General features: G+C 47.7%; 2 protein-coding genes across 13 annotated transcripts; both read right to left on the minus strand.

Annotated features, from left to right (window-relative positions):
• Positions 1 to 827: 827 nt before the first annotated feature.
• Positions 828 to 11565, minus strand: LOC150044804 (sperm motility kinase 2A-like). 6 transcript variants are annotated; one of them, XM_090321119.1, is made up of 8 exons: positions 11479 to 11565; positions 10896 to 11048; positions 9265 to 9407; positions 7856 to 8050; positions 7592 to 7695; positions 2543 to 4207; positions 2264 to 2358; positions 828 to 1806 (listed from the first exon to the last, which is right to left on the minus strand). In XM_090321119.1, the coding sequence occupies exons 5-6, from the start codon at positions 7620 to 7622 to the stop codon at positions 2805 to 2807; spliced, it is 1434 nt and encodes a 477-aa protein (XP_090177245.1). In that variant the 5' UTR covers positions 7623 to 7695; positions 7856 to 8050; positions 9265 to 9407; positions 10896 to 11048; positions 11479 to 11565; the 3' UTR covers positions 828 to 1806; positions 2264 to 2358; positions 2543 to 2804. The 6 variants fall into 6 exon arrangements, with proteins under 6 accessions (XP_090177245.1, XP_090177246.1, XP_090177250.1 ...); XM_090321120.1 differs by lacking the exons at positions 10896 to 11048; positions 11479 to 11565 and adding an exon at positions 9742 to 9844; XM_090321124.1 differs by lacking the exons at positions 10896 to 11048; positions 11479 to 11565 and having other exon boundaries at positions 2543 to 4204; positions 9265 to 9844.
• A 744-nt stretch (positions 11566 to 12309) lies between these two features.
• LOC150044805 (sperm motility kinase 2A-like) lies at positions 12310 to 23482 on the minus strand. 7 transcript variants are annotated; one of them, XM_090321199.1, is made up of 8 exons: positions 23339 to 23482; positions 21705 to 21847; positions 20296 to 20490; positions 20030 to 20178; positions 14977 to 17823; positions 14698 to 14792; positions 12854 to 14240; positions 12310 to 12430 (listed from the first exon to the last, which is right to left on the minus strand). In XM_090321199.1, exon 5 carries the CDS (start codon positions 16682 to 16684, stop codon positions 15239 to 15241), a length of 1446 nt encoding a protein of 481 aa, XP_090177325.1. In that variant the 5' UTR covers positions 16685 to 17823; positions 20030 to 20178; positions 20296 to 20490; positions 21705 to 21847; positions 23339 to 23482; the 3' UTR covers positions 12310 to 12430; positions 12854 to 14240; positions 14698 to 14792; positions 14977 to 15238. The 7 variants fall into 7 exon arrangements, with proteins under 7 accessions (XP_090177325.1, XP_090177323.1, XP_090177330.1 ...); XM_090321197.1 differs by lacking the exon at positions 23339 to 23482 and adding an exon at positions 22182 to 22374; XM_090321204.1 differs by lacking the exon at positions 23339 to 23482 and having other exon boundaries at positions 14977 to 16638; positions 20030 to 20133; positions 21705 to 22131.
• Positions 23483 to 23754: the final 272 nt, after the last annotated feature.

The raw sequence follows: 23754 nt of genomic DNA on the forward strand, positions 1-23754 counted from the left end.
AAAGGAAAATATTTTAATTCATACACTTGGTGATTCTCAAAACGTCCCTAAATGTTCTGTTTTAGTATTTGAAATTCAGTCTCACAGCCCGCCCCCACCACTCCCAGCACTATGATTTCCCCTGGGAGAAAAATTGGGCTCTGCTTCTACTCCATGTGGCTTACACCTTCTCCTGCACAACCGAAGAGGAAAGAAAGCACCATCCTAAAAGCCCAGGGACTTGGGAAGGGGTGACGCCTGGGGGCCTGTCTGGAAACTCACGGAATCTCTACCAGGATATGCCAACACCGAGTGCAGACACATACACCAGTCTACCACTGGCTTCCTTCCACCACCATTTTTAAGGGGTCTCTTCTCCCAAAGCTGGCCTTCAGAAAAGTACACAAATCCCTTTCATCACATCAGAGCCACCAACCTGTGCTACCTCAGATGAACAAGGTCAAAAGCTCCAGTGCAGGTGGTTTAGGACTCTAAACCTAACTGTTCCACAAGCTGACCTCCAAAACACTGCAGTGAAAGCACTGAAAGCCAGAGTCCATCTTGAATTCACTAAAACAATGTCAGGCTTGCACGTGCGACTTAAGTGAGGAGGTACCAGCCAAGAACCTACAAAATGAAAGGGAGGGAGGGAGGAACGAAAGGAGACAGAGGGAGAGAGAGACAGAGAGACAGAGACAGGGAGAAAGAGAGAGAGACAAAGAGATAGACACAGAGAAAGAGAGGGGGAAAACACAGAGATAGAAAACTAAAAACAAAGTAATGTTCACGAAGGAGGGAGGGAGGGAGGGAGGGAGTCAGAATGGAAGACAAAGAGAAGAGGAAGAAGAGGGAAACAGGAAAAAGAGGAGGAGAGGAATGAGGAAAAATACAAGTGGGAAAGGCTGGAAGTGGCACTGTGGCTCCAGGGGGAGGGCAGCTGCCTTGACCTGAAGAGCTCAAGGACAACGCCCAGGCCCAGAGAGTTTGAGTCCCATGACCGACAACTACAACAACAAAATGAAAAGTGGGGAAGGTAGATGGAAGACAGGGAAAAGTAGACAGAAAGACAAGGAGATTAGAAGCACTGAGTTTGAGCCCCAGTACCCACACATACTCACAAACACATACAAACAACAACAAAAAAAGGAAAAAGGGAGAGAAAAGAAAAAGCATTGAGAAACCATGGAAATTAACATTACTTCCCCTTACCACCCAGTCTCTTCCCTGAAGACTGGCCTTCGTGGGAATTCAGGACCCCTCAGCTCCCGCTCAGGACGTTGTTCCTCTGTTCCTCTCACTTCTCCTTTACCACCAGTGCCACCTCCAACTTTCACCAGGTCCCCAGCGTTTGGCCTGGTTGGTTCTCACTGCTTCTCTCACCTGAACCCCATCTCAACCTTTGATGGGAGATCTGTTGCCCAAATAGCCAGGGCTGCACCACTGATGCACCAAGAGCCTCATCCCCCCTCCTGTGCACATCTCCTCAGCCTGCTTTGCAGGCTCAGCCTCCTGACCCCACTGTGCACACAGCAAAGGCCAGCGGTGCACAACTCCTCCCTATCACACACCTGCCACCCCAGGACCCTATCAGCCCTCAGCACTTGCCTCTGTCTGGAAATCTAGTGCGCGTGTGTGGACAACACAAATAACCCAGTGGAGGAAGAGCGCTCATCATCCAGTCTTACAGAATTTCAGTTCATGTGGGAAGACAGTTGTTGCAGGCAGGGTCCATCCACAGGCAAAGTCCATCCAGGCCTGGTCCTCCACGGCTCCACTCCATCTCGGTGCTTTCTCAGGTCTCTTCCTCTTTCTCGGGTGTCTCCACCTCTTGGTGAAAGGAAGCATCATTATTTTCATTCCTATACTTTGCCAGTCCAACAATGGGCTCTGGAGGTTCAGGATTGTTCTTATACTTGAAACTCAGTCTCCCACCCTCCGGCTGTCCAAAGAGAAAGATGTGGGTCCACAGAGGGAGCTGTCATCCTAAGCAGTATGTCTAGGCGATAGGGTCTTCAAATTACACCAGGGTTTTTTTTGTGTTTTACTGTCATCAGCGACCAACTTGGAAATAATTAACTTTGGGCTGGTGACTGTATGTTAGAATAGTAATGAGGTTTACAAGAACACAATGGAGAGGTAACTGCATTGAAATGGAGGTAACTGGGTCTGAAACTACTGACCAGGTGCATGGGGACAGGTCCCTCTCCTTTGCTACTGAAGATCTGCCCTCATGTGCTGACTCAGCCAGTAAAAACTAGGGTTCTCAAGAGCTGGAGACAGTCACCTGGAGACCAGCAAAGGATAAGCAGAGTCCGAGATGATTCAGCTCCTCAGATGAACAGGCTCCTATATCAACACGCTCAAGGGCCCCTTTCAAGCCTGAATAAATAAATAAAAGCTCAGGGAAATAATATGTAAAAGGTCAGGTGATGACGCTGCTGTAGCATTGGAGACAAACGAGAATAGTAGTTGAATGAAGGTCAACGTGAGTAAATAAGAGATCAAGGTGGAATGCCACAGCCCAGGGAAGGTACAGGAGGCTTGAGACCAACTTTCAGCTTACCTTTCAGCACTGGAAAGCCAGCTCAGTGTTTGCAGTCCTGGCACCAGTTACCCGGCTGAAGAATCCTCTAGCACTGGTCACATGGCTTGGCTGTGCTGGACTGAGGCATGCTGCACACACAGCAGCGTGAACTTCCTGCAACTCTGTAAGTTCACACCTCTCTGCATTTCCACATCCCAGTTGGTTCTGTGGCTTTCAATTGTGCTCTTCCGGGGTTCTGAATCCCTTTCTCAGAAACAGGTTTGTTCCTAAGCTCTGCAAATTACTTTGGGGCTCTGACACAGCAGCAGAGTCGGCCAAGAATGGCCATTACCCTGTCAGCCGCCCTCCTCCAGCCCCATCTGTTATTCAGGTGAAAGGCTGAGGCCTCCACCTGTACAGGCTGCCCAGAGGGAAGAGCGTTTTCCTGTGAGGGATAACTCTCTGGGTTTCTTGGCCAGCCAGGGGAAAGCACAGAATCCTGGTCACTGCTGCAGCTGGAGCTCTGCAGCAAGCAGAGGGGAATGGCGGGCACACTGGCACTTCGGCGGATCTTCAGAGGTGACTGCTTGCCACCGTCCTGCGACTGGTATTCTGAGGACACGCTGGAGCGCTGGAGTCGTGCAGGTAAGCTGGCTCTCCTTCCTGGAGGCAGGAGTCTCTCAGGAGTTGGGCATGGCGCAATAGCAGAGGGAATCCTCTGTAATTCTGCCTTGCTGGTGCTGTCTTTTAGACTTTCTCTGATGGCCAGGTAGGTGCCCATGGCTTCGTTGAACGCCCGGTCCCGTATCGCCTCTTGAGTGTCAGCCGCGTTGTAGCCCATGTGGCTCATGACATTGACAATCACGGGGTCCAGCTTTCCGGGCAATGGCTCCTCGGGACCCAGGCCAAATCCCGCCCCTTGATCCAGCCACGGGTGCTCCATGATTTGGCCGATATTGGGCCTCTCGTCCGGGTCCACTGTCAGCATCTGGGAAAGCAGGTCGTGTCCCTTTGCAGACAGGTAGAGAGGAGCCTCGTACTTGGCCTCTAGGACCAGTGCCCGAATCTCAGACAACTTCTTCGCCTCAAACGGGAACTTCCCTGTTGCCATGACATAGAGCAGGACCCCTAAGCTCCAAATGTCCACTTTGTACCCGTCATACATTTGATTCAGGAAGACTTCGGGGGCCCGGAATGTCACAACTCCACAAATGCCCTTCAGCCTCTCCCCCGGTGTCAACCTCACGCTCATGCCAAAGTCAATCACCTTCACATTGCGTTTGCCATCCAGCAGGATGTTGTTAGGCTTGAGGGCCCGGTGTGCGATGCCGTTCTCGTGAAGGTACTGCACTGCACTGGCGATCTGTCGAAACAGCCTCCTGGACTCAAATTCAAATAGGCGCTGGCGGGGGGACTTGAGGATCCAGCCCATGAGATGTCCCCCACTGGCCAGCTCCATGACCAGATACACACACTCTTCGTCCTCCATCACCTCAAACAAGCGGATGATGTGTGGGTGATGCACAGTCTTACTGATGTCCACCTCGTTTGCTATCTCCTGGCTCTCCAGATCTTTTCTCAGGAGAAATTTCACTGCCACCTTGGTGTCCGCGAGGCGGTGATAGGCCAGCTTCACATAGCCAAAGCTGCCATACCCGATGACCTCCTTCAATTCATACTGCCCGATGATGGTGATCTCCTCCTCTGAGGACGAGGAGGTGAGGGACACTTTGTTGACCATGGCCATTTTTCTGTCTAATCAAACTTAAACTTATCTAAAATGATCTAAAAGGAGTTGGTGGAAAGGAAAGCTTCACCTACACAAGTGAATCTAACAAACAAATGAAGACAAAGCCCAGCACAACGAAACGAGGTACCCAATCCAAGGAACTGAAACACAGACCCCGACACGCAAGTAAAACGTGAAAATCACTGCAAGAAAGTCTAGCGGGTCACCGAGGAAAAGCTCCCAGCGCTGTAACTGCCAAATGTGGAGCTCAGCTGCTTCACATGGACCCTGCTGAAGATTCCTCACAATGACCCATTCTGGCATGGGGGAGGTGCACCAATCACGAGTGAGCCTAGTGACATCAGTTAGGAAGTGGACCAATCACAGCCAGGCATGCACCCACTGGCAGTTATGCTCTTGGGCCTTGAGGACAGTTGTCAAGGGAGCTGGCACAGGAGAGGATGCACTTCTGCTACCATGGCAACCATGTGGGGAACCCAATGGACACTAGTCAGTGACCCCAGATCTCCAAGGGGTGGGGATTACAGTAGGGGGGACAGGGCATCATATCACTGCTCCTCTGGGGACATTTTTCAGAGGACCTAATCCTTATGGACAAATTACAACACTCTTCTTGTTCTGTGGTATAGTATCTATCTAATTGAAAGAGAGCCTAAGACAGGGAGACTTTGTAATGATTGGACCCCAAAATTCGGCCTCTACTTGAGAAGAGAGACCAGATATCCAAAATTAAGTCACACTTTTGTCCATATCTGACATTCAAGATTGGGTCTCCTGTTTCCACTATGACTGGTTTAGATTGGCTTCATCATCTTTTTCTTTTTTTTTTTTGGAAATCTTTATTTGTCCCTTGCAGGTTTCAAACCAAACACTTTGTTTTTATATTTGTGGTACTGCAGCGTTTAATGTTAATATAACTGTTCTAATAATGCTAGGCAAGCATACACTATTAAGCCCTTTTCAGAGGTAGACTCCTATTTTATGCACTTGAAGGTTATTCTACTTGAGTTTGTGTTTGTTGGTCATGGGTCTTGAATTCTGGGCCTGGGCATTGTCCCTGAGCTCTTCTGCTCAAGGCTGATGCTCTACCCCTTCAGCCACAGTGCCACTTCTGGTTTTCTGGTGGAGAGTTCTTTTTAAGGAAAAAGAAATAATGTTACAGGTACTGATGGCTCACATCTTTCATTATAATACTCAGAAGGCTGATGTCTCAGGATTTCAGTTTAAAGCCAGGGCAAGCAGGGAACTCCCTAAAATTCTTTTTGAAAATCCATCACAGAAAACCACATGCGGCCCTGTGGCTCAAAGCAGTAGAGAGGTAGCCTTAAGCTAAAAAAAAGAAAAACTAAAAAAAAAAAAAAAAACAACTCAGGGACAGGGTCCTGGCTCTGTATTCTAGCCCCAGGATTGAGAACTATATGAAAAATGAGCTGAAGATGACCTGGCCCCCAGTAGAAACTTTCACAGTTGTCTCTGAGTTCCAAACTAAGAACAATCCTGCTAAGCTTCTGCTGGATTCCCTACGCCCGCAAACTGGGTAAGAAGAAATGCTGGATGTTTGAAGTTATCTGATCCATAGGAACAGACATCTATTGGTGTGGGTAATAGCCCTGCCTGAGTATGGAGATTTTATGAGGAGTATTCCGTGCCTGAGCACTGCCCCTGAGCTTCTTTTGCTCAAGGCTACCACTTGAGCCACAGCACCTGTGCCAGCTCTTTCTATGGATGCGGTAGAGAGGAATGGAACTCTGGTCTTTGAGCCTCTAGCACAAATACCATTAGGCCTAACTCCCAGCTCCCAAGTATACTTCTGATGTCATTCTAACATCGAGTATAACATATTGTCGCATCTTTGAAATGTCACGATTTATTATAAAAGAGCATCTGTTTTACACAAATGCCCTAAACCTGTTGGTCCAGCCAGTGGCTGTTTGTATAAATTGGAGGAATGCAAGCTTCAAGAACGGGTGCATCATTGTCTTGTGGCTATCATGACAAATGACTACTGATTTAGTGACTTAAAACAACAAAAAATACATTCCCATCAATTTCCTGAAATGACAAATTCAAAATCGATCCCATAGGGTTGTTTTCTTTTTGTTTTTGTTTGGCCACTCCTGGGGCTTGAACTCGGGGCCAAAGCACTGTCTTGGGCCTTCTCAAGGCTAGTGCTCTACCACTTGATCCACAGCACCACTTCCAGCTCTTTCTATGTATGTGACATCGACAAATTGAACCCGGGTTTTCGTGCATGCTAGGCAAGCACTCTTACCACTTGACCAAACTCCTAGACCTCCCATAGGGTTCTTAAGGCTATCACAGGAACTCAAGATGTGAGTAGAGCAGGAGGATCTAAAGCAGAACCCATGTGTTGTCTCTAACAGGGTCTATGTGGACTGCCTGCATTCCTTGGCTCCTGGCAGGACCACTCCAATCTCAGCTTTTGTAGTCTCCTCTGCTTTGGCTCAGACATTCCTACCTCTCTTTTTTTCTTTTTAACACTCACAGCATGTCACCAGACCCAGCCTAGGTAATGTGGTTATCCTTCCTTGTAATGTATTCATACCACCTAATCTCTTTGTCTTTTCCATGTTACTGACCCCTTGCAGAGTTCCAGGGGTCAGGATGAATATTTGAGGGATCAAGACTGAGCTACCACAGCAGGATCCTCCCTTTTGTTCTCCAGTTAAAGTGTCCCCAGTCCCATCAGCCATTGCTGCCACCAGGAAGCACACTGTCCTTGTTAGATGATCCCAGGGCCCTTCCACAGTGGTCTATCAAAATCAGGCCGTGCACTGAGTACTGGTGGCTCAAGCCTGTAATCCTAGCTATTCAGGAGGCTGAGATCTGAGGATCGCAGCTTGAAGCCAGCCCTGGAAGGAAGGAAAGGCTGTGAGAATCTTCTCTTCAACCAGGAAAAAGCTAATTAAGGAGCTGGGAGCATGGCCTCAATGGTAGAGTTGTTGCCTAGCATGCAAGAAGCCATGGATTCAATGCCTTGGTACCACATACCTCAGACAAAAAGCTGCAAGTGGTGCTGTGGCTTAAGTGGTAGAGCACTAGCCCGCAGAAAGCCCAAGGACAGTTGCCAGGCCAAGAGTTCAAGCCTCAGGACTGGCATAAAAAAGTCAATCAACAGCTGGGGCTCAGGTGGTAAAGTGTTAGCTTAGAGCAGGGGGTGAGGAGGTTGAGCCCGGGAACAGAGCTCTGATGCTGAGTTGAAGCTCTTAGAACTGACACGAAATAGAAAATAATGTAATAATACAAAAAATACCCAGACTTTTTTCAGAGAAAGTCTTGACACTATAAATTTACTAAGTGAAGATTCTGGTTCTTACCTGTTTTGCAACACTTCAGGAAATCAAACATTATTTCCTCCCTTCCCTGCTGTCTCCAATATCCATAGGAGAATGGCTGCTTCTTTTTTCAGTTGTCTACAAAACTGCTTCCACAAAGATAGTTGACGTACTCAATAAACTCAAACTGCCTATAAATATACATACATACATACATACATACATACATACATACATATACATATATATAGGTATACATACCTATATATATATATATATGTATACATATAGTGTTTATTTTCCTACCTCTTTGTGTTGTCCTGGGTATTTGAACTCAAGGCTTTATACTTGCTAGGTTGGTGCTGTGCCTATAAACCGTGTCTCCAGACTGAATTTCTGTTCATATCCACATATCAATCCTTCATGGCAGGGCCCGGGCACCAGGATACTCCACCTCCATGATTCCTCAGATCTCTTGCCACTTCAGAGACTTCTTTCCATCTAGCAGAATGGAGAGAAGACTATTTTAACTGACATATATTGTGATGTCGGAACTTGGCTCCTGATTCTTCGAAAGTGTTCTAAGATTTGAAACTCAGCTCTCTGCACCCTGGTTCCCCTAGGAGAATTAGGCTCTGTGAGTATTCCATGAGGTCTAGAGCCTTTACCTGGGACTTGCCAGTGGTAGGTAAGGGAACACCAGGCTTAGAGCCTGGAGGGTCAGAGGGGATATCTCTGGAAGCTGATAGGCTCTCTACTAAGACCCTGACACCATTCCATGCTGACAACCCTGCTCTGGGCACCTGTGACTCTGTTCCTGTCTATTCCACACCCCACCCCAAAACCGCTTCCTTTTGCAATGATTTTTAAGATGTTCTGTACACAGCTGTCCCTCAGAGGAATACAGAAATCCCTTTTGTAACAATAGACATAAACCTGTGCTACACCAAAGTCCAGTACAATCCCTGATGGCGCTGGGGGATTACCCCTGTGAATCCAGGCATGACATGTGGAAGACAGCATGTGAAGAGTCCAACATCAATTTCTGTGAAGAATGCAGCATTGGACTTGGGATGCAAGAGGTGGATGACCAGCCAAAAACATGCCAACTGAGAGGGGGCAGGGAGAGAGGGAGATAGAGGGAGGGAGAGGAAAGAAGAGACAGAGACAGAGACAAAGTCAGGGCAAGGAAGGGAAGGACAGGGTATGTAAAGGGAGAGGAGAGGATGGAGAAGAGGAGGATAGGGAGTGAGGATGAAGACAAGGAAGGAAGACATGCAAGGGGTATAAGTGGGTAAAAGAAAAGAGAGAAACAAACAGAGAAAAGGAGCCCCAAAAAGAGAAAAAATAGCACTGATGTCTAGCCCCAGTACCAGTATATACTCACAAACACATACACACAACAAATACAAAGGCATACAATATGACAAAACACTGAGAAATCAGGAATTGAACAATGCTCTCCCCTTCGACCACCAGTATTCACTGACTGAACCTTGTGGAATTCAGGATTCCTTCACTCCTTCATGACCTCCTTCCTCTCCGTTCTCCTTCAGCACCAGGGTCAACCCTGCCTGTCACCAGGGCCCCATCCTATGCCTTCTTTTGGCCCTCAATGCTTCTCTCACGAGAATCCCATCTCAATCTTTGTGACGAGATGCCCTGGCTGAACCAACACAAATAACCCCGCGGTGGACGGTCACACCCAATCTTACTGAAGTTCGGCTCGTGTCCAGATGCAGTCACCCCAGGTAGGGTCCATCCTCAAGTAAAGTTTATCAGGCCCAGCCCATCCACAGGCACCACTGTATCTCCCTGCTGTCTCACGTCTCTGGCTCCTTCCAAGATTTCTCTCCATCTCGTTGAATGGAAAGAAAAGTATTTTACTTTATGTATTTTGTGATACCAGAAATTGGTTCTGGATGTTTAGGGTGTTCTACTTTTGAACTTCAACACCTTCCCCACCCTGGTTCCCCTAGCAGAAAAATGAGGTTCTGCTCTTCTTCCATCAGACCTAAAGTCTTCCTCTAAGTACTATCTTTGAACAAGAAGCAACATGCTCCAGAGCCTAGGGCTTTGGGTAAGATGGGGACAGCTGGGGATTTCCCTGGGAACTCATAGGGTCTCTAAACATCTGACACCTCTCACTGCTGGCCCCTTTGCACTGTGCAAATGAAATTCTCTATGTGTACCTTGTGTACAATGGTCCAGTACACTTTCTCTCCTCATCCACTTGAAGGTGTCTCATACATAAGTATACAAATCCATTTTCTAATAAATCAACAAAAGGCCTGAGCTATACAAGTTTCAAAAAGTCAAAAGTGTGGGCAGGTGCTGGTGGCTCATGTGTGTAATATTAACTTTTAAAGAAATTGAAACCTGAAAGACTGCAGTTCAAGTCAGCCTGGGCAGAACTCATCACCAACAAAGTAGAAAACTTCAGCCCTAGAGGTGTGACTCCAGTAGTAGACAAATCAGACACACCCACAAAGAGAGAGAGACAGAGAGAGAAACAGAGAGACAGAGGGAGAGAGAAACAGAGAGAGACAGAGAGAGAGGCAGAGGCAGAGAGAGAGAGATACAGAAAGCAAGAGACAGAGACAGACAGACAGACAGACAGACAGACAGACAGACAGACAGAGGAGAGACAGAGACTAATTTGGGAGAATGGAGGGAGTGAGATGGAATGGAAAAGGGCGTAGAAGGGAAGAGCTAGAGGGCAAGAGGAAGAGGAAGAGGAGAAGGAGTGGGGACCAAAGATAGGTGGGAAGAGAGAGACTGGAACAAGGAGAGCACTGAAAGCCAGAGAAGGAAAAGGAGAGAAAGAAATGAAGAAAAGCACTGAGTTCAAGCCCCAGTTCCAGCACACTCACAAACACATTCATACAACAAACAAACAAAAAGAAACAACAAACAAGCATTGAGGAATCATGGAAATGAACAGAATGTCCCTTTCCACCCACCGTCTTCCCTGAAGACTGGTCCAGGTGGAATTCAGGATTCCTCAGCCACCTCCTCTCTGCTGTCTTTCCGCACTAATGGAACCCTGTCTTTTACCATAAACCCACTGATTCTCTCACCAGAATCTCATCTCATTCTTGGAGCTGAGCTCCGGACTTCAAATAGCCCCCGAGTGGGACTTCCAAGAGCCCCAACCACCCTCTGTGCAAATCCTATCCGTCTGTTCTGCAGGCTCAGCCTCCTGACCTAGTGCACACATAGCAAAGGCCACATGTGCCCAACTCCTCCCCATCACACGTTTGTCACCCCAAAAGTGTGGGAATCTATTTCCCTGGCTGAACCAATACTAATAACCCAGTGGAGAAGGGCTCTCCTCCAATCTTACTGAATTTCTGTGAATACGCAGTCAACCCAGGCAGGGTCCATCCACAGGCAAGGTCCATCCATAAGGAAAATCCATCCAGACCCTGGCTATCCACAGATACCACTATAACTCCGTGATTTCTCATGTTTCTTGTTCATTCGGAGATTTCTCCACCTGTAGGTGAAAGGAAGGGAAAAATATTTTAATAAACTTTCGATTCCAAAAAATAGTTTCTGGACGTTGGGAACATTCTATTTGCAACTTAGATCCATCCATAATCTCGCCAGTTCCCCTAAGAGAACAATTGGGCTCTGCTACCCTTCACCTGGGAACTGCTAGTCCAAAAGAAGCACCATGTCCAAAGCCTGGGGCTCTGCAGAGGGTGTCAGGTGTGAACTCTCTTGAGATTTATAGGGTCACTACTAAGAGTCTGACACTCATCAGGGCTGACATGTTCGCCCTGTGCACATGTCCTTCTCCCTCGGTCCACTCTGCACACCAACTCACAACCACCTTCCTCACACCATTTTTTAGTTGGCCCTCACTCACACAGCTGTCCCTCAGTAAACACATACATCCCTTCTGGAACATCAGAGAAACCAACCTGTGCTACAAGACACTAATGACGTCAAAGGCATTGCCAGATGCTGCTGGCTCACGTGTGGCATCCTAGCTTTTCTAGAAGCTGACACCTGGAAGATCAAAGGAACAGCCAGCCTGGCCAGATTCCATCTCCAATTATCTAGAAGAATGCAAGCCTGGAGGTGTGAATGCACCAGTCCAGCACACACCATGGCCCTGTGAACTAAGAGACAGAGATTGCAGGAGAGAGAAAGAGGAGAAAGGCAGACAGAGACAGATACAGGTGGAGGCAGGGAGAGAGAAGGAATGGGAAAGGGAGAGGAGGGGAAGGAGAAGAGGAGAAAGTCATGGAGTAGGCACATAGAAAAGAAGGAAATGCAGTTCAAGCCCCAGTTCCAGCACAAACTCACAAACACATACACACAACAAACAAACAAAAAGAAAACCAAAAAAAGCATTGAGAAATCAGGAAAATGAACAGTCCTCTTCTCCCCATCCACCCTCTTCCACGGAGGCCTGGACCATGTGGAATTCAGGATTCCTCGGCTTCCTTCTCTCTGTTCTCCTTGAACATGAGTGTCAATCTTTGACTTGAGCTCAGTACTTCAATCAGTGGTGAGGTAGACCACCCAGGCATTCCAGCCCAGCACCTGCTGCAAATCTCATCAGCCTGCTCTGCAAGCTCAGCCTCTTGACCCCAGTGCTCATACACCAAGGGCACATGTGCTCAACTCCTCCAAACACAGCACCCACCCTCACAACTTCCTCTGTGTGGAACTTCTATTGCCCTGGCTGAACCAACTCAATAGCCCAGCAGTGAAGGGCCCTCAGCCAGACTTACTGAATTCCGTGAGGGGGCAGCTGTGCCAACACAGGCAGAGTCCATCCACAGACCAGGTCCATCCAGGACAGGTCCATCCACGGCCACCACTGTGTCTCCATGCTTTTTCAGGTCTGTCGCTCCTTACTCTCAGCTCCAAAGAAAGGAAAATATTTTAATTCATACACTTGGTGATTCTCAAAACGTCCCTAAATGTTCTGTTTTAGTATTTGAAATTCAGTCTCACAGCCCGCCCCCACCACTCCCAGCACTATGATTTCCCCTGGGAGAAAAATTGGGCTCTGCTTCTACTCCATGTGGCTTACACCTTCTCCTGCACAACCGAAGAGGAAAGAAAGCACCATCCTAAAAGCCCAGGCACTTGGGAAGGGGTGATGCCTGGGGGCCTGTCTGGAAACTCACGGAATCTCTACCAGGATATGCCAACACCGAGTGCAGACACATACACCAGTCTACCACTGGCTTCCTTCCACCACCATTTTTAAGGGGTCTCTTCTCCCAAAGCTGGCCTTCAGAAAAGTACACAAATCCCTTTCATCACATCAGAGCCACCAACCTGTGCTACCTCAGATGAACAAGGTCAAAAGCTCCAGTGCAGGTGGTTTAGGACTCCAAACCTAACTGTTCCACAAGCTGACCTCCAAAACACTGCAGTGAAAGCACTGAAAGCCAGACTCCATCTTGAATTCACTAAAACAATGTCAGGCTTGCACATGTGACTTAAGTGAGGAGGTACCAGCCAAGAACCTACAAAATGAAAGGGAGGGAGGGAGGAACGAAAGGAGACAGAGGGAGAGAGAGACAGAGAGACAGAGACAGGGAGAAAGAGAGAGAGACAAAGAGATAGACACAGAGAAAGAGAGGGGGGAAACACAGAGATAGAAAACTAAAAACAAAGAAATGTTCATGAAGGAGGGAGGGAGGGAGGGAGTCAGAATGGAAGACAAAGAGAAGAGGAAGAAGAGGGAAATAGGAAAAAGAGGAGGAGAGGAATGAGGAAAAATACAAGTGGGAAAGGCTGGAAGTGGCACTGTGGCTCCAGGGGGAGGGCAGCTGCCTTGACCTGAAGAGCTCAAGGACAACGCCCAGGCCCAGAGAGTTTGAGTCCCATGACCGACAACTACAACAACAAAATGAAAAGTGGGGAAGGTAGATGGAAGACAGGGAAAAGTAGACAGAAAGACAAGGAGATTAGAAGCACTGAGTTTGAGCCCCAGTACCAACACATACTCACAAACACATACAAACAACAACAAAAAAAGGAAAAAGGGAGAGAAAAGAAAAAGCATTGAGAAACCATGGAAATTAACATTACTTCCCCTTACCACCCAGACTCTTCCCTGAAGACTGGCCTTCGTGGGAATTCAGGACCCCTCAGCTCCTGCTCAGGACGTTGTTCCTCTGTTCCTCTCACTTCTCCTTTACCACCAGTGCCACCTCCAACTTTCACCAGGTCCCCAGCGTTTGGCCTGGTTGGTTCTCACTGCTTCTCTCACCTGAACCCCATCTCAACCTTTGATGGGAGATCTGTTGCCCAAATAGCCAGGGCTGCACCACTGATGCACCAAGAGCCTCATCCCCCCTCCTGTGCACATCTCCTCAGCCTGCTTTGCAGGCTCAGCCTCCTGACCCCACTGTGCACACAGCAAAGGCCAGCGGTGCACAACTCCTCCCTATCACACACCTGCCACCCCAGGACCCTATCAGCCCTCAGCACTTGCCTCTGTCTGGAAATCTAGTGCGCGTGTGTGGACAACACAAATAACCCAGTGGAGGAAGAGCGCTCATCATCCAGTCTTACAGAATTTCAGTTCATGTGGGAAGACAGTTGTTGCAGGCAGGGTCCATCCACAGGCAAAGTCCATCCAGGCCTGGTCCTCCACGGCTCCACTCCATCTCGGTGCTTTCTCAGGTCTCTTCCTCTTTCTCGGGTGTCTCCACCTCTTGGTGAAAGGAAGCATCATTATTTTCATTCCTATACTTTGCCAGTCCAACAATGGGCTCTGGAGGTTCAGGATTGTTCTTATACTTGAAACTCAGTCTCCCACCCTCCGGCTGTCCAAAGAGAAAGATGTGGGTCCACAGAGGGAGCTGTCATCCTAAGCAGTATGTCTAGGCGATAGGGTCTTCAAATTACACCAGGGTTTTTTTTGTGTTTTACTGTCATCAGCGACCAACTTGGAAATAATTAACTTTGGGCTGGTGACTGTATGTTAGAATAGTAATGAGGTTTACAAGAACACAATGGAGAGGTAACTGCATTGAAATGGAGGTAACTGGGTCTGAAACTACTGACCAGGTGCATGGGGACAGGTCCCTCTCCTTTGCTACTGAAGATCTGCCCTCATGTGCTGACTCAGCCAGTAAAAACTAGGGTTCTCAAGAGCTGGAGACAGTCACCTGGAGACCAGCAAAGGATAAGCAGAGTCCGAGATGATTCAGCTCCTCAGATGAACAGGCTCCTATATCAACACGCTCAAGGGCCCCTTTCAAGCCTGAATAAATAAATAAAAGCTCAGGGAAATAATATGTAAAAGGTCACGTGATGACGCTGCTGTAGCATTGGAGACAAACGAGAATAGTAGTTGAATGAAGGTCAACGTGAGTAAATAAGAGATCAAGGTGGAATGCCACAGCCCAGGGAAGGTACAGGAGGCTTGAGACCAACTTTCAGCTTACCTTTCAGCACTGGAAAGCCAGCTCAGTGTTTGCAGTCCTGGCACCAGTTACCCGGCTGAAGAATCCTCTAGCACTGGTCACATGGCTTGGCTGTGCTGGACTGAGGCATGCTGCACACACAGCAGCGTGAACTTCCTGCAACTCTGTAAGTTCACACCTCTCTGCATTTCCACATCCCAGTTGGTTCTGTGGCTTTCAATTGTGCTCTTCCGGGGTTCTGAATCCCTTTCTCAGAAACAGGTTTGTTCCTAAGCTCTGCAAATTACTTTGGGGCTCTGACACAGCAGCAGAGTCGGCCAAGAATGGCCATTACCCTGTCAGCCGCCCTCCTCCAGCCCCATCTGTTATTCAGGTGAAAGGCTGAGGCCTCCACCTGTACAGGCTGCCCAGAGGGAAGAGCGTTTTCCTGTGAGGGATAACTCTCTGGGTTTCTTGGCCAGCCAGGGGAAAGCACAGAATCCTGGTCACTGCTGCGGCTGGAGCTCTGCAGCAAGCAGAGGGGAATGGCGGGCACACTGGCACTTCGGCGGATCTTCAGAGGTGACTGCTTGCCACCGTCCTGCGACTGGTATTCTGAGGACACGCTGGAGCGCTGGAGTCGTGCAGGTAAGCTGGCTCTCCTTCCTGGAGGCAGGAGTCTCTCAGGAGTTGGGCATGGCGCAATAGCAGAGGGAATCCTCTGTAATTCTGCCTTGCTGGTGCTGTCTTTTAGACTTTCTCTGATGGCCAGGTAGGTGCCCATGGCTTCGTTGAACGCCCGGTCCCGTATCGCCTCTTGAGTGTCAGCCGCGTTGTAGCCCATGTGGCTCATGACATTGACAATCACGGGGTCCAGCTTTCCGGGCAATGGCTCCTCGGGACCCAGGCCAAATCCCACCCCTTGATCCAGCCACGGGTGCTCCATGATTTGGCCGATATTGGGCCTCTCGTCCGGGTCCACTGTCAGCATCTGGGAAAGCAGGTCGTGTCCCTTTGCAGACAGGTAGAGAGGAGCCTCGTACTTGGCCTCTAGGACCAGTGCCCGAATCTCAGACAACTTCATCGCCTCAAACGGGAACTTCCCTGTTGCCATGACATAGAGCAGGACCCCTAAGGTCCAAATGTCCACTTTGTACCCGTCATACATTTGATTCAGGAAGACTTCGGGGGCCCGGAATGTCACAACTCCACAAATGCCCTTCAGCCTCTCCCCCGGTGTCAACCTCACGCTCATGCCAAAGTCCATCACCTTCACATTGCGTTTGGCATCCAGCAGGATGTTGTTAGGCTTGAGGTCCCGGTGTGCGATGCCGCTCTCGTGAAGGTACTGCACCGCACTGGCGATCTGTCGAAACAGCCTCCTGGACTCAAATTCAAATAGGCGCTGGCGGGGGGACTTGAGGATCCAGCCCATGAGATGTCCCCCACTGGCCAGCTCCATGACCACATACACACACTCTTCGTCCTCCATCACCTCAAACAAGCGGATGATGTGTGGGTGATGCACAGTCTTACTGATGTCCACCTCGTTTGCTATCTCCTGGCTCTCCAGATCTTTTCTCAGGAGAAATTTCACTGCCACCTTGGTGTCCGCGAGGCGGTGATAGGCCAGCTTCACATAGCCGAAGCCGCCATACCCGATGACCTCCTTCAATTCATACTGCCCGATGATGGTGATCTCCTCCTCTGAGGACGAGGAGGTGAGGGACACTTTGTTGACCATGGCCATTTTTCTGTCTAATCAAACTTAAACTTATCTAAAATGATCTAAAAGGAGTTGGTGGAAAGGAAAGCTTCACCTACACAAGTGAATCTAACGAACAAATGAAGACAAAGCCCAGCACAACGAAACGAGGTACCCCAATCCAAGGAACTGAAACACAGACCCCGACACGCAAGTAAAACGTGAAAATCACTGCGAGAAAGTCCAGCGGGTCACCGAGGAAAAGCTCCCAGCGCTGTAACTGCCAAATGTGGAGCTCAGCTGCTTCACATGGACCCTGCTGAAGATTCCTCACAATGACCCATTCTGTCATGGGGGAGGTGCACCAATCACGAGTGAGCCTAGTGACATCAGTTAGGAAGTGGACCAATCACAGCCAGGCATGCACCCACTGGCAGTTATGCTCTTGGGCCTTGAGGACAGTTGTCAAGGGAGCTGGCACAGGAGAGGATGCACTTCTGCTACCATGGCAACCATGTGGGGAACCCAATGGACACTAGTCAGTGACCCCAGATCTCCAAGGGGTGGGGATTACAGTAGGGGGGACAGGGCATCATATCACTGCTCCTCTGGGGACATTTTTCAGAGGACCCAATCCTTATGGACAAATTACAACACTCTTCTTGTTCTGTGGTATAGTATCTATCTAATTGAAAGAGAGCCTAAGACAGGGAGACTTTGTAATGATTGGACCCCAAAATTCGGCCTCTACTTGAGAAGAGAGACCAGATATCCAAAATTAAGTCACACTTTTGTCCATATCTGACATTCAAGATTGGGTCTCCTGTTTCCACTATGACTGGTTTAGATTGGCTTCATCATCTTTTTCTTTTTTTTTTTTTTTGGAAATCTTTATTTGTCCCTTGCAGGTTTCAAACCAAACACTTTGTTTTTATATTTGTGGTACTGCAGCGTTTAATGTTAATATAACTGTTCTAATAATGCTAGGCAAGCATACACTATTAAGCCCTTTTCAGAGGTAGACTCCTATTTTATGCACTTGAAGGTTATTCTACTTGAGTTTGTGTTTGTTGGTCATGGGTCTTGAATTCTGGGCCTGGGCATTGTCCCTGAGCTCTTCTGCTCAAGGCTGATGCTCTACCCCTTCAGCCACAGTGCCACTTCTGGTTTTCTGGTGGAGAGTTCTTTTTAAGGAAAAAGAAATAATGTTACAGGTACTGATGGCTCACATCTTTCATTATAATACTCAGAAGGCTGATGTCTCAGGATTTCAGTTTAAAGCCAGGGCAAGCAGGGAACTCCCTAAAATTCTTTTTGAAAATCCATCACAGAAAACCACATGCGGCCCTGTGGCTCAAAGCAGTAGAGAGGTAGCCTTAAGCTAAAAAAAGAAAAACTAAAAAAAAAAAAAAAAAACAACTCAGGGACAGGGTCCTGGCTCTGTATTCTAGCCCCAGGATTGAGAACTATATGAAAAATGAGCTGAAGATGACCTGGCCCCCAGTAGAAACTTTCACAGTTGTCTCTGAGTTCCAAACTAAGAACAATCCTGCTAAGCTTCTGCTGGATTCCCTACGCCCGCAAACTGGGTAAGAAGAAATGCTGGATGTTTGAAGTTATCTGATCCATAGGAACAGATATCTATTGGTGTGGGTAATAGCCCTGCCTGAGTATGGAGATTTTATGAGGAGTATTCCGTGCCTGAGCACTGCCCCTGAGCTTCTTTTGCTCAAGGCTACCACTTGAGCCACAGCACCTGTGCCAGCTCTTTCTATGGATGCGGTAGAGAGGAATGGAACTCTGGTCTTTGAGCCTCTAGCACAAATACCATTAGGCCTAACTCCCAGCTCCCAAGTATACTTCTGATGTCATTCTAACATCGAGTATAACATATTGTCGCATCTTTGAAATGTCACGATTTATTATAAAAGAGCATCTGTTTTACACAAATGCCCTAAACCTGTTGGTCCAGCCAGTGGCTGTTTGTATAAATTGGAGGAATGCAAGCTTCAAGAACGGGTGCATCATTGTCTTGTGGCTATCATGACAAATGACTACTGATTTAGTGACTTAAAACAACAAAAAATACATTCCCATCAATTTCCTGAAATGACAAATTCAAAATCGATCCCATAGGGTTGTTTTCTTTTTGTTTTTGTTTGGCCACTCCTGGGGCTTGAACTCGGGGCCAAAGCACTGTCTTGGGCCTTCTCAAGGCTAGTGCTCTACCACTTGATCCACAGCACCACTTCCAGCTCTTTCTATGTATGTGACATCGACAAATTGAACCCGGGTTTTCGTGCATGCTAGGCAAGCACTCTTACCACTTGACCAAACTCCTAGACCTCCCATAGGGTTCTTAAGGCTATCACAGGAACTCAAGATGTGAGTAGAGCAGGAGGATCTAAAGCAGAACCCATGTGTTGTCTCTAACAGGGTCTATGTGGACTGCCTGCATTCCTTGGCTCCTGGCAGGACCACTCCAATCTCAGCTTTTGTAGTCTCCTCTGCTTTGGCTCAGACATTCCTACCTCTCTTTTTTTCTTTTTAACACTCACAGCATGTCACCAGACCCAGCCTAGGTAATGTGGTTATCCTTCCTTGTAATGTATTCATACCACCTAATCTCTTTGTCTTTTCCATGTTACTGACCCCTTGCAGAGTTCCAGGGGTCAGGATGAATATTTGAGGGATCAAGACTGAGCTACCACAGCAGGATCCTCCCTTTTGTTCTCCAGTTAAAGTGTCCCCAGTCCCATCAGCCATTGCTGCCACCAGGAAGCACACTGTCCTTGTTAGATGATCCCAGGGCCCTTCCACAGTGGTCTATCAAAATCAGGCCGTGCACTGAGTACTGGTGGCTCAAGCCTGTAATCCTAGCTATTCAGGAGGCTGAGATCTGAGGATCGCAGCTTGAAGCCAGCCCTGGAAGGAAGGAAAGGCTGTGAGAATCTTCTCTTCAACCAGGAAAAAGCTAATTAAGGAGCTGGGAGCATGGCCTCAATGGTAGAGTTGTTGCCTAGCATGCAAGAAGCCATGGATTCAATGCCTTGGTACCACATACCTCAGACAAAAAGCTGCAAGTGGTGCTGTGGCTTAAGTGGTAGAGCACTAGCCCGCAGAAAGCCCAAGGACAGTTGCCAGGCCAAGAGTTCAAGCCTCAGGACTGGCATAAAAAAGTCAATCAACAGCTGGGGCTCAGGTGGTAAAGTGTTAGCTTAGAGCAGGGGGTGAGGAGGTTGAGCCCGGGAACAGAGCTCTGATGCTGAGTTGAAGCTCTTAGAACTGACACGAAATAGAAAATAATGTAATAATACAAAAAATACCCAGACTTTTTTCAGAGAAAGTCTTGACACTATAAATTTACTAAGTGAAGATTCTGGTTCTTACCTGTTTTGCAACACTTCAGGAAATCAAACATTATTTCCTCCCTTCCCTGCTGTCTCCAATATCCATAGGAGAATGGCTGCTTCTTTTTTCAGTTGTCTACAAAACTGCTTCCACAAAGATAGTTGACGTACTCAATAAACTCAAACTGCCTATAAATATACATACATACATACATACATACATACATACATACATACATATACATATATATAGGTATACATACCTATATATATATATATGTACACATATAGTGTTTATTTTCCTACCTCTTTGTGTTGTCCTGGGTATTTGAACTCAAGGCTTTATACTTGCTAGGTTGGTGCTGTGCCTATAAACCGTGTCTCCAGACTGAATTTCTGTTCATATCCACATATCAATCCTTCATGGCAGGGCCCGGGCACCAGGATACTCCACCTCCATGATTCCTCAGATCTCTTGCCACTTCAGAGACTTCTTTCCATCTAGCAGAATGGAGAGAAGACTATTTTAACTGACATATATTGTGATGTCGGAACTTGGCTCCTGATTCTTCGAAAGTGTTCTAAGATTTGAAACTCAGCTCTCTGCACCCTGGTTCCCCTAGGAGAATTAGGCTCTGTGAGTATTCCATGAGGTCTAGAGCCTTTACCTGGGACTTGCCAGTGGTAGGTAAGGGAACACCAGGCTTAGAGCCTGGAGGGTCAGAGGGGATATCTCTGGAAGCTGATAGGCTCTCTACTAAGACCCTGACACCATTCCATGCTGACAACCCTGCTCTGGGCACCTGTGACTCTGTTCCTGTCTATTCCACACCCCACCCCAAAACCGCTTCCTTTTGCAATGATTTTTAAGATGTTCTGTACACAGCTGTCCCTCAGAGGAATACAGAAATCCCTTTTGTAACAATAGACATAAACCTGTGCTACACCAAAGTCCAGTACAATCCCTGATGGCGCTGGGGGATTACCCCTGTGAATCCAGGCATGACATGTGGAAGACAGCATGTGAAGAGTCCAACATCAATTTCTGTGAAGAATGCAGCATTGGACTTGGGATGCAAGAGGTGGATGACCAGCCAAAAACATGCCAACTGAGAGGGGGCAGGGAGAGAGGGAGATAGAGGGAGGGAGAGGAAAGAAGAGACAGAGACAGAGACAAAGTCAGGGCAAGGAAGGGAAGGACAGGGTATGTAAAGGGAGAGGAGAGGATGGAGAAGAGGAGGATAGGGAGTGAGGATGAAGACAAGGAAGGAAGACATGCAAGGGGTATAAGTGGGTAAAAGAAAAGAGAGAAACAAACAGAGAAAAGGAGCCCCAAAAAGAGAAAAAATAGCACTGATGTCTAGCCCCAGTACCAGTATATACTCACAAACACATACACACAACAAATACAAAGGCATACAATATGACAAAACACTGAGAAATCAGGAATTGAACAATGCTCTCCCCTTCGACCACCAGTATTCACTGACTGAACCTTGTGGAATTCAGGATTCCTTCACTCCTTCATGACCTCCTTCCTCTCCGTTCTCCTTCAGCACCAGGGTCAACCCTGCCTGTCACCAGGGCCCCATCCTATGCCTTCTTTTGGCCCTCAATGCTTCTCTCACGAGAATCCCATCTCAATCTTTGTGACGAGATGCCCTGGCTGAACCAACACAAATAACCCCGCGGTGGACGGTCACACCCAATCTTACTGAAGTTCGGCTCGTGTCCAGATGCAGTCACCCCAGGTAGGGTCCATCCTCAAGTAAAGTTTATCAGGCCCAGCCCATCCACAGGCACCACTGTATCTCCCTGCTGTCTCACGTCTCTGGCTCCTTCCAAGATTTCTCTCCATCTCGTTGAATGGAAAGAAAAGTATTTTACTTTATGTATTTTGTGATACCAGAAATTGGTTCTGGATGTTTAGGGTGTTCTACTTTTGAACTTCAACACCTTCCCCACCCTGGTTCCCCTAGCAGAAAAATGAGGTTCTGCTCTTCTTCCATCAGACCTAAAGTCTTCCTCTAAGTACTATCTTTGAACAAGAAGCAACATGCTCCAGAGCCTAGGGCTTTGGGTAAGATGGGGACAGCTGGGGATTTCCCTGGGAACTCATAGGGTCTCTAAACATCTGACACCTCTCACTGCTGGCCCCTTTCCACTGTGCAAATGAAATTCTCTATGTGTACCTTGTGTACAATGGTCCAGTACACTTTCTCTCCTCATCCACTTGAAGGTGTCTCATACATAAGTATACAAATCCATTTTCTAATAAATCAACAAAAGGCCTGAGCTATACAAGATTCAAAAAGTCAAAAGTGTGGGCAGGTGCTGGTGGCTCATGTGTGTAATATTAACTTTTAAAGAAATTGAAACCTGAAAGACTGCAGTTCAAGTCAGCCTGGGCAGAACTCATCACCAACAAAGTAGAAAACTTCAGCCCTAGAGGTGTGACTCCAGTAGTAGACAAATCAGACACACCCACAAAGAGAGAGAGACAGAGAGAGAAACAGAGAGACAGAGGGAGAGAGAAACAGAGAGAGACAGAGAGAGAGGCAGAGGCAGAGAGAGAGAGATACAGAAAGCAAGAGACAGAGACAGACAGACAGACAGACAGACAGACAGACAGACAGACAGACAGAGGAGAGACAGAGACTAATTTGGGAGAATGGAGGGAGTGAGATGGAATGGAAAAGGGCGTAGAAGGGAAGAGCTAGAGGGCAAGAGGAAGAGGAAGAGGAGAAGGAGTGGGGACCAAAGATAGGTGGGAAGAGAGAGACTGGAACAAGGAGAGCACTGAAAGCCAGAGAAGGAAAAGGAGAGAAAGAAATGAAGAAAAGCACTGAGTTCAAGCCCCAGTTCCAGCACACTCACAAACACATCCATACAACAAACAAACAAAAAGAAACAACAAACAAGCATTGAGGAATCATGGAAATGAACAGAATGTCCCTTTCCACCCACCGTCTTCCCTGAAGACTGGTCCAGGTGGAATTCAGGATTCCTCAGCCACCTCCTCTCTGCTGTCTTTCCGCACTAATGGAACCCTGTCTTTTACCATAAACCCACTGATTCTCTCACCAGAATCTCATCTCATTCTTGGAGCTGAGCTCCGGACTTCAAATAGCCCCCAGTGGGACTTCCAAGAGCCCCAACCACCCTCTGTGCAAATCCTATCCGTCTGTTCTGCAGGCTCAGCCTCCTGACCTAGTGCACACATAGCAAAGGCCACATGTGCCCACCTCCTCCCCATCACACGTTTGTCACGCCAAAAGTGTGGGAATCTATTTCCCTGGCTGAACCAATACTAATAACCCAGTGGAGAAGGGCTCTCCTCCAATCTTACTGAATTTCTGTGAATACGCAGTCAACCCAGGCAGGGTCCATCCACAGGCAAGGTCCATCCATAAGGAAAATCCATCCAGACCCTGGCTATCCACAGATACCACTATAACTCCGTGATTTCTCATGTTTCTTGTTCATTCGGAGATTTCTCCACCTGTAGGTGAAAGGAAGGGAAAAATATTTTAATACACTTTCGATTCCAAAAAATAGTTTCTGGACGTTGGGAACATTCTATTTGCAACTTAGATCCATCCATAATCTCGCCAGTTCCCCTAAGAGAACAATTGGGCTCTGCTACCCTTCTATGAGTCTTCACCTGGGAACTGCTAGTCCAAAAGAAGCACCATCTCCAATGCCTGGGGCTCTGCAGAGGGGTGTCAGGTGTGAACTCTCTTGAGATTTCTAGGGTCTCTACTA

This window comes from Megascapheus bottae, chromosome 29 (genome assembly GCF_031878675.1).
Source record: "Megascapheus bottae isolate mThoBot1 chromosome 29, mThoBot2.hap1, whole genome shotgun sequence".
Classification (NCBI taxonomy): domain Eukaryota; kingdom Metazoa; phylum Chordata; class Mammalia; order Rodentia; family Geomyidae; genus Megascapheus; species Megascapheus bottae.

What these genes read in the sequence shown, in the direction of transcription:
- LOC150044804 (XM_090321119.1), bottom strand. Translation starts at nt 7,622, where the DNA reads ATGTTTGATTTCCTGAAGTGTTGCAAAACAG. An exon ending in CCTGAAGTGTTGCAAAACAG is followed by an intron (nt 4,208 to 7,591) that starts GTAAGAACCAGA and finishes CCTCGTCCTCAG; the next exon opens with AGGAGGAGATCACCATCATC.
- LOC150044805 (XM_090321199.1), bottom strand. Translation starts at nt 16,684, where the DNA reads ATGGCCATGGTCAACAAAGTGTCCCTCACCTCCTCGTCCTCAGAGGAG.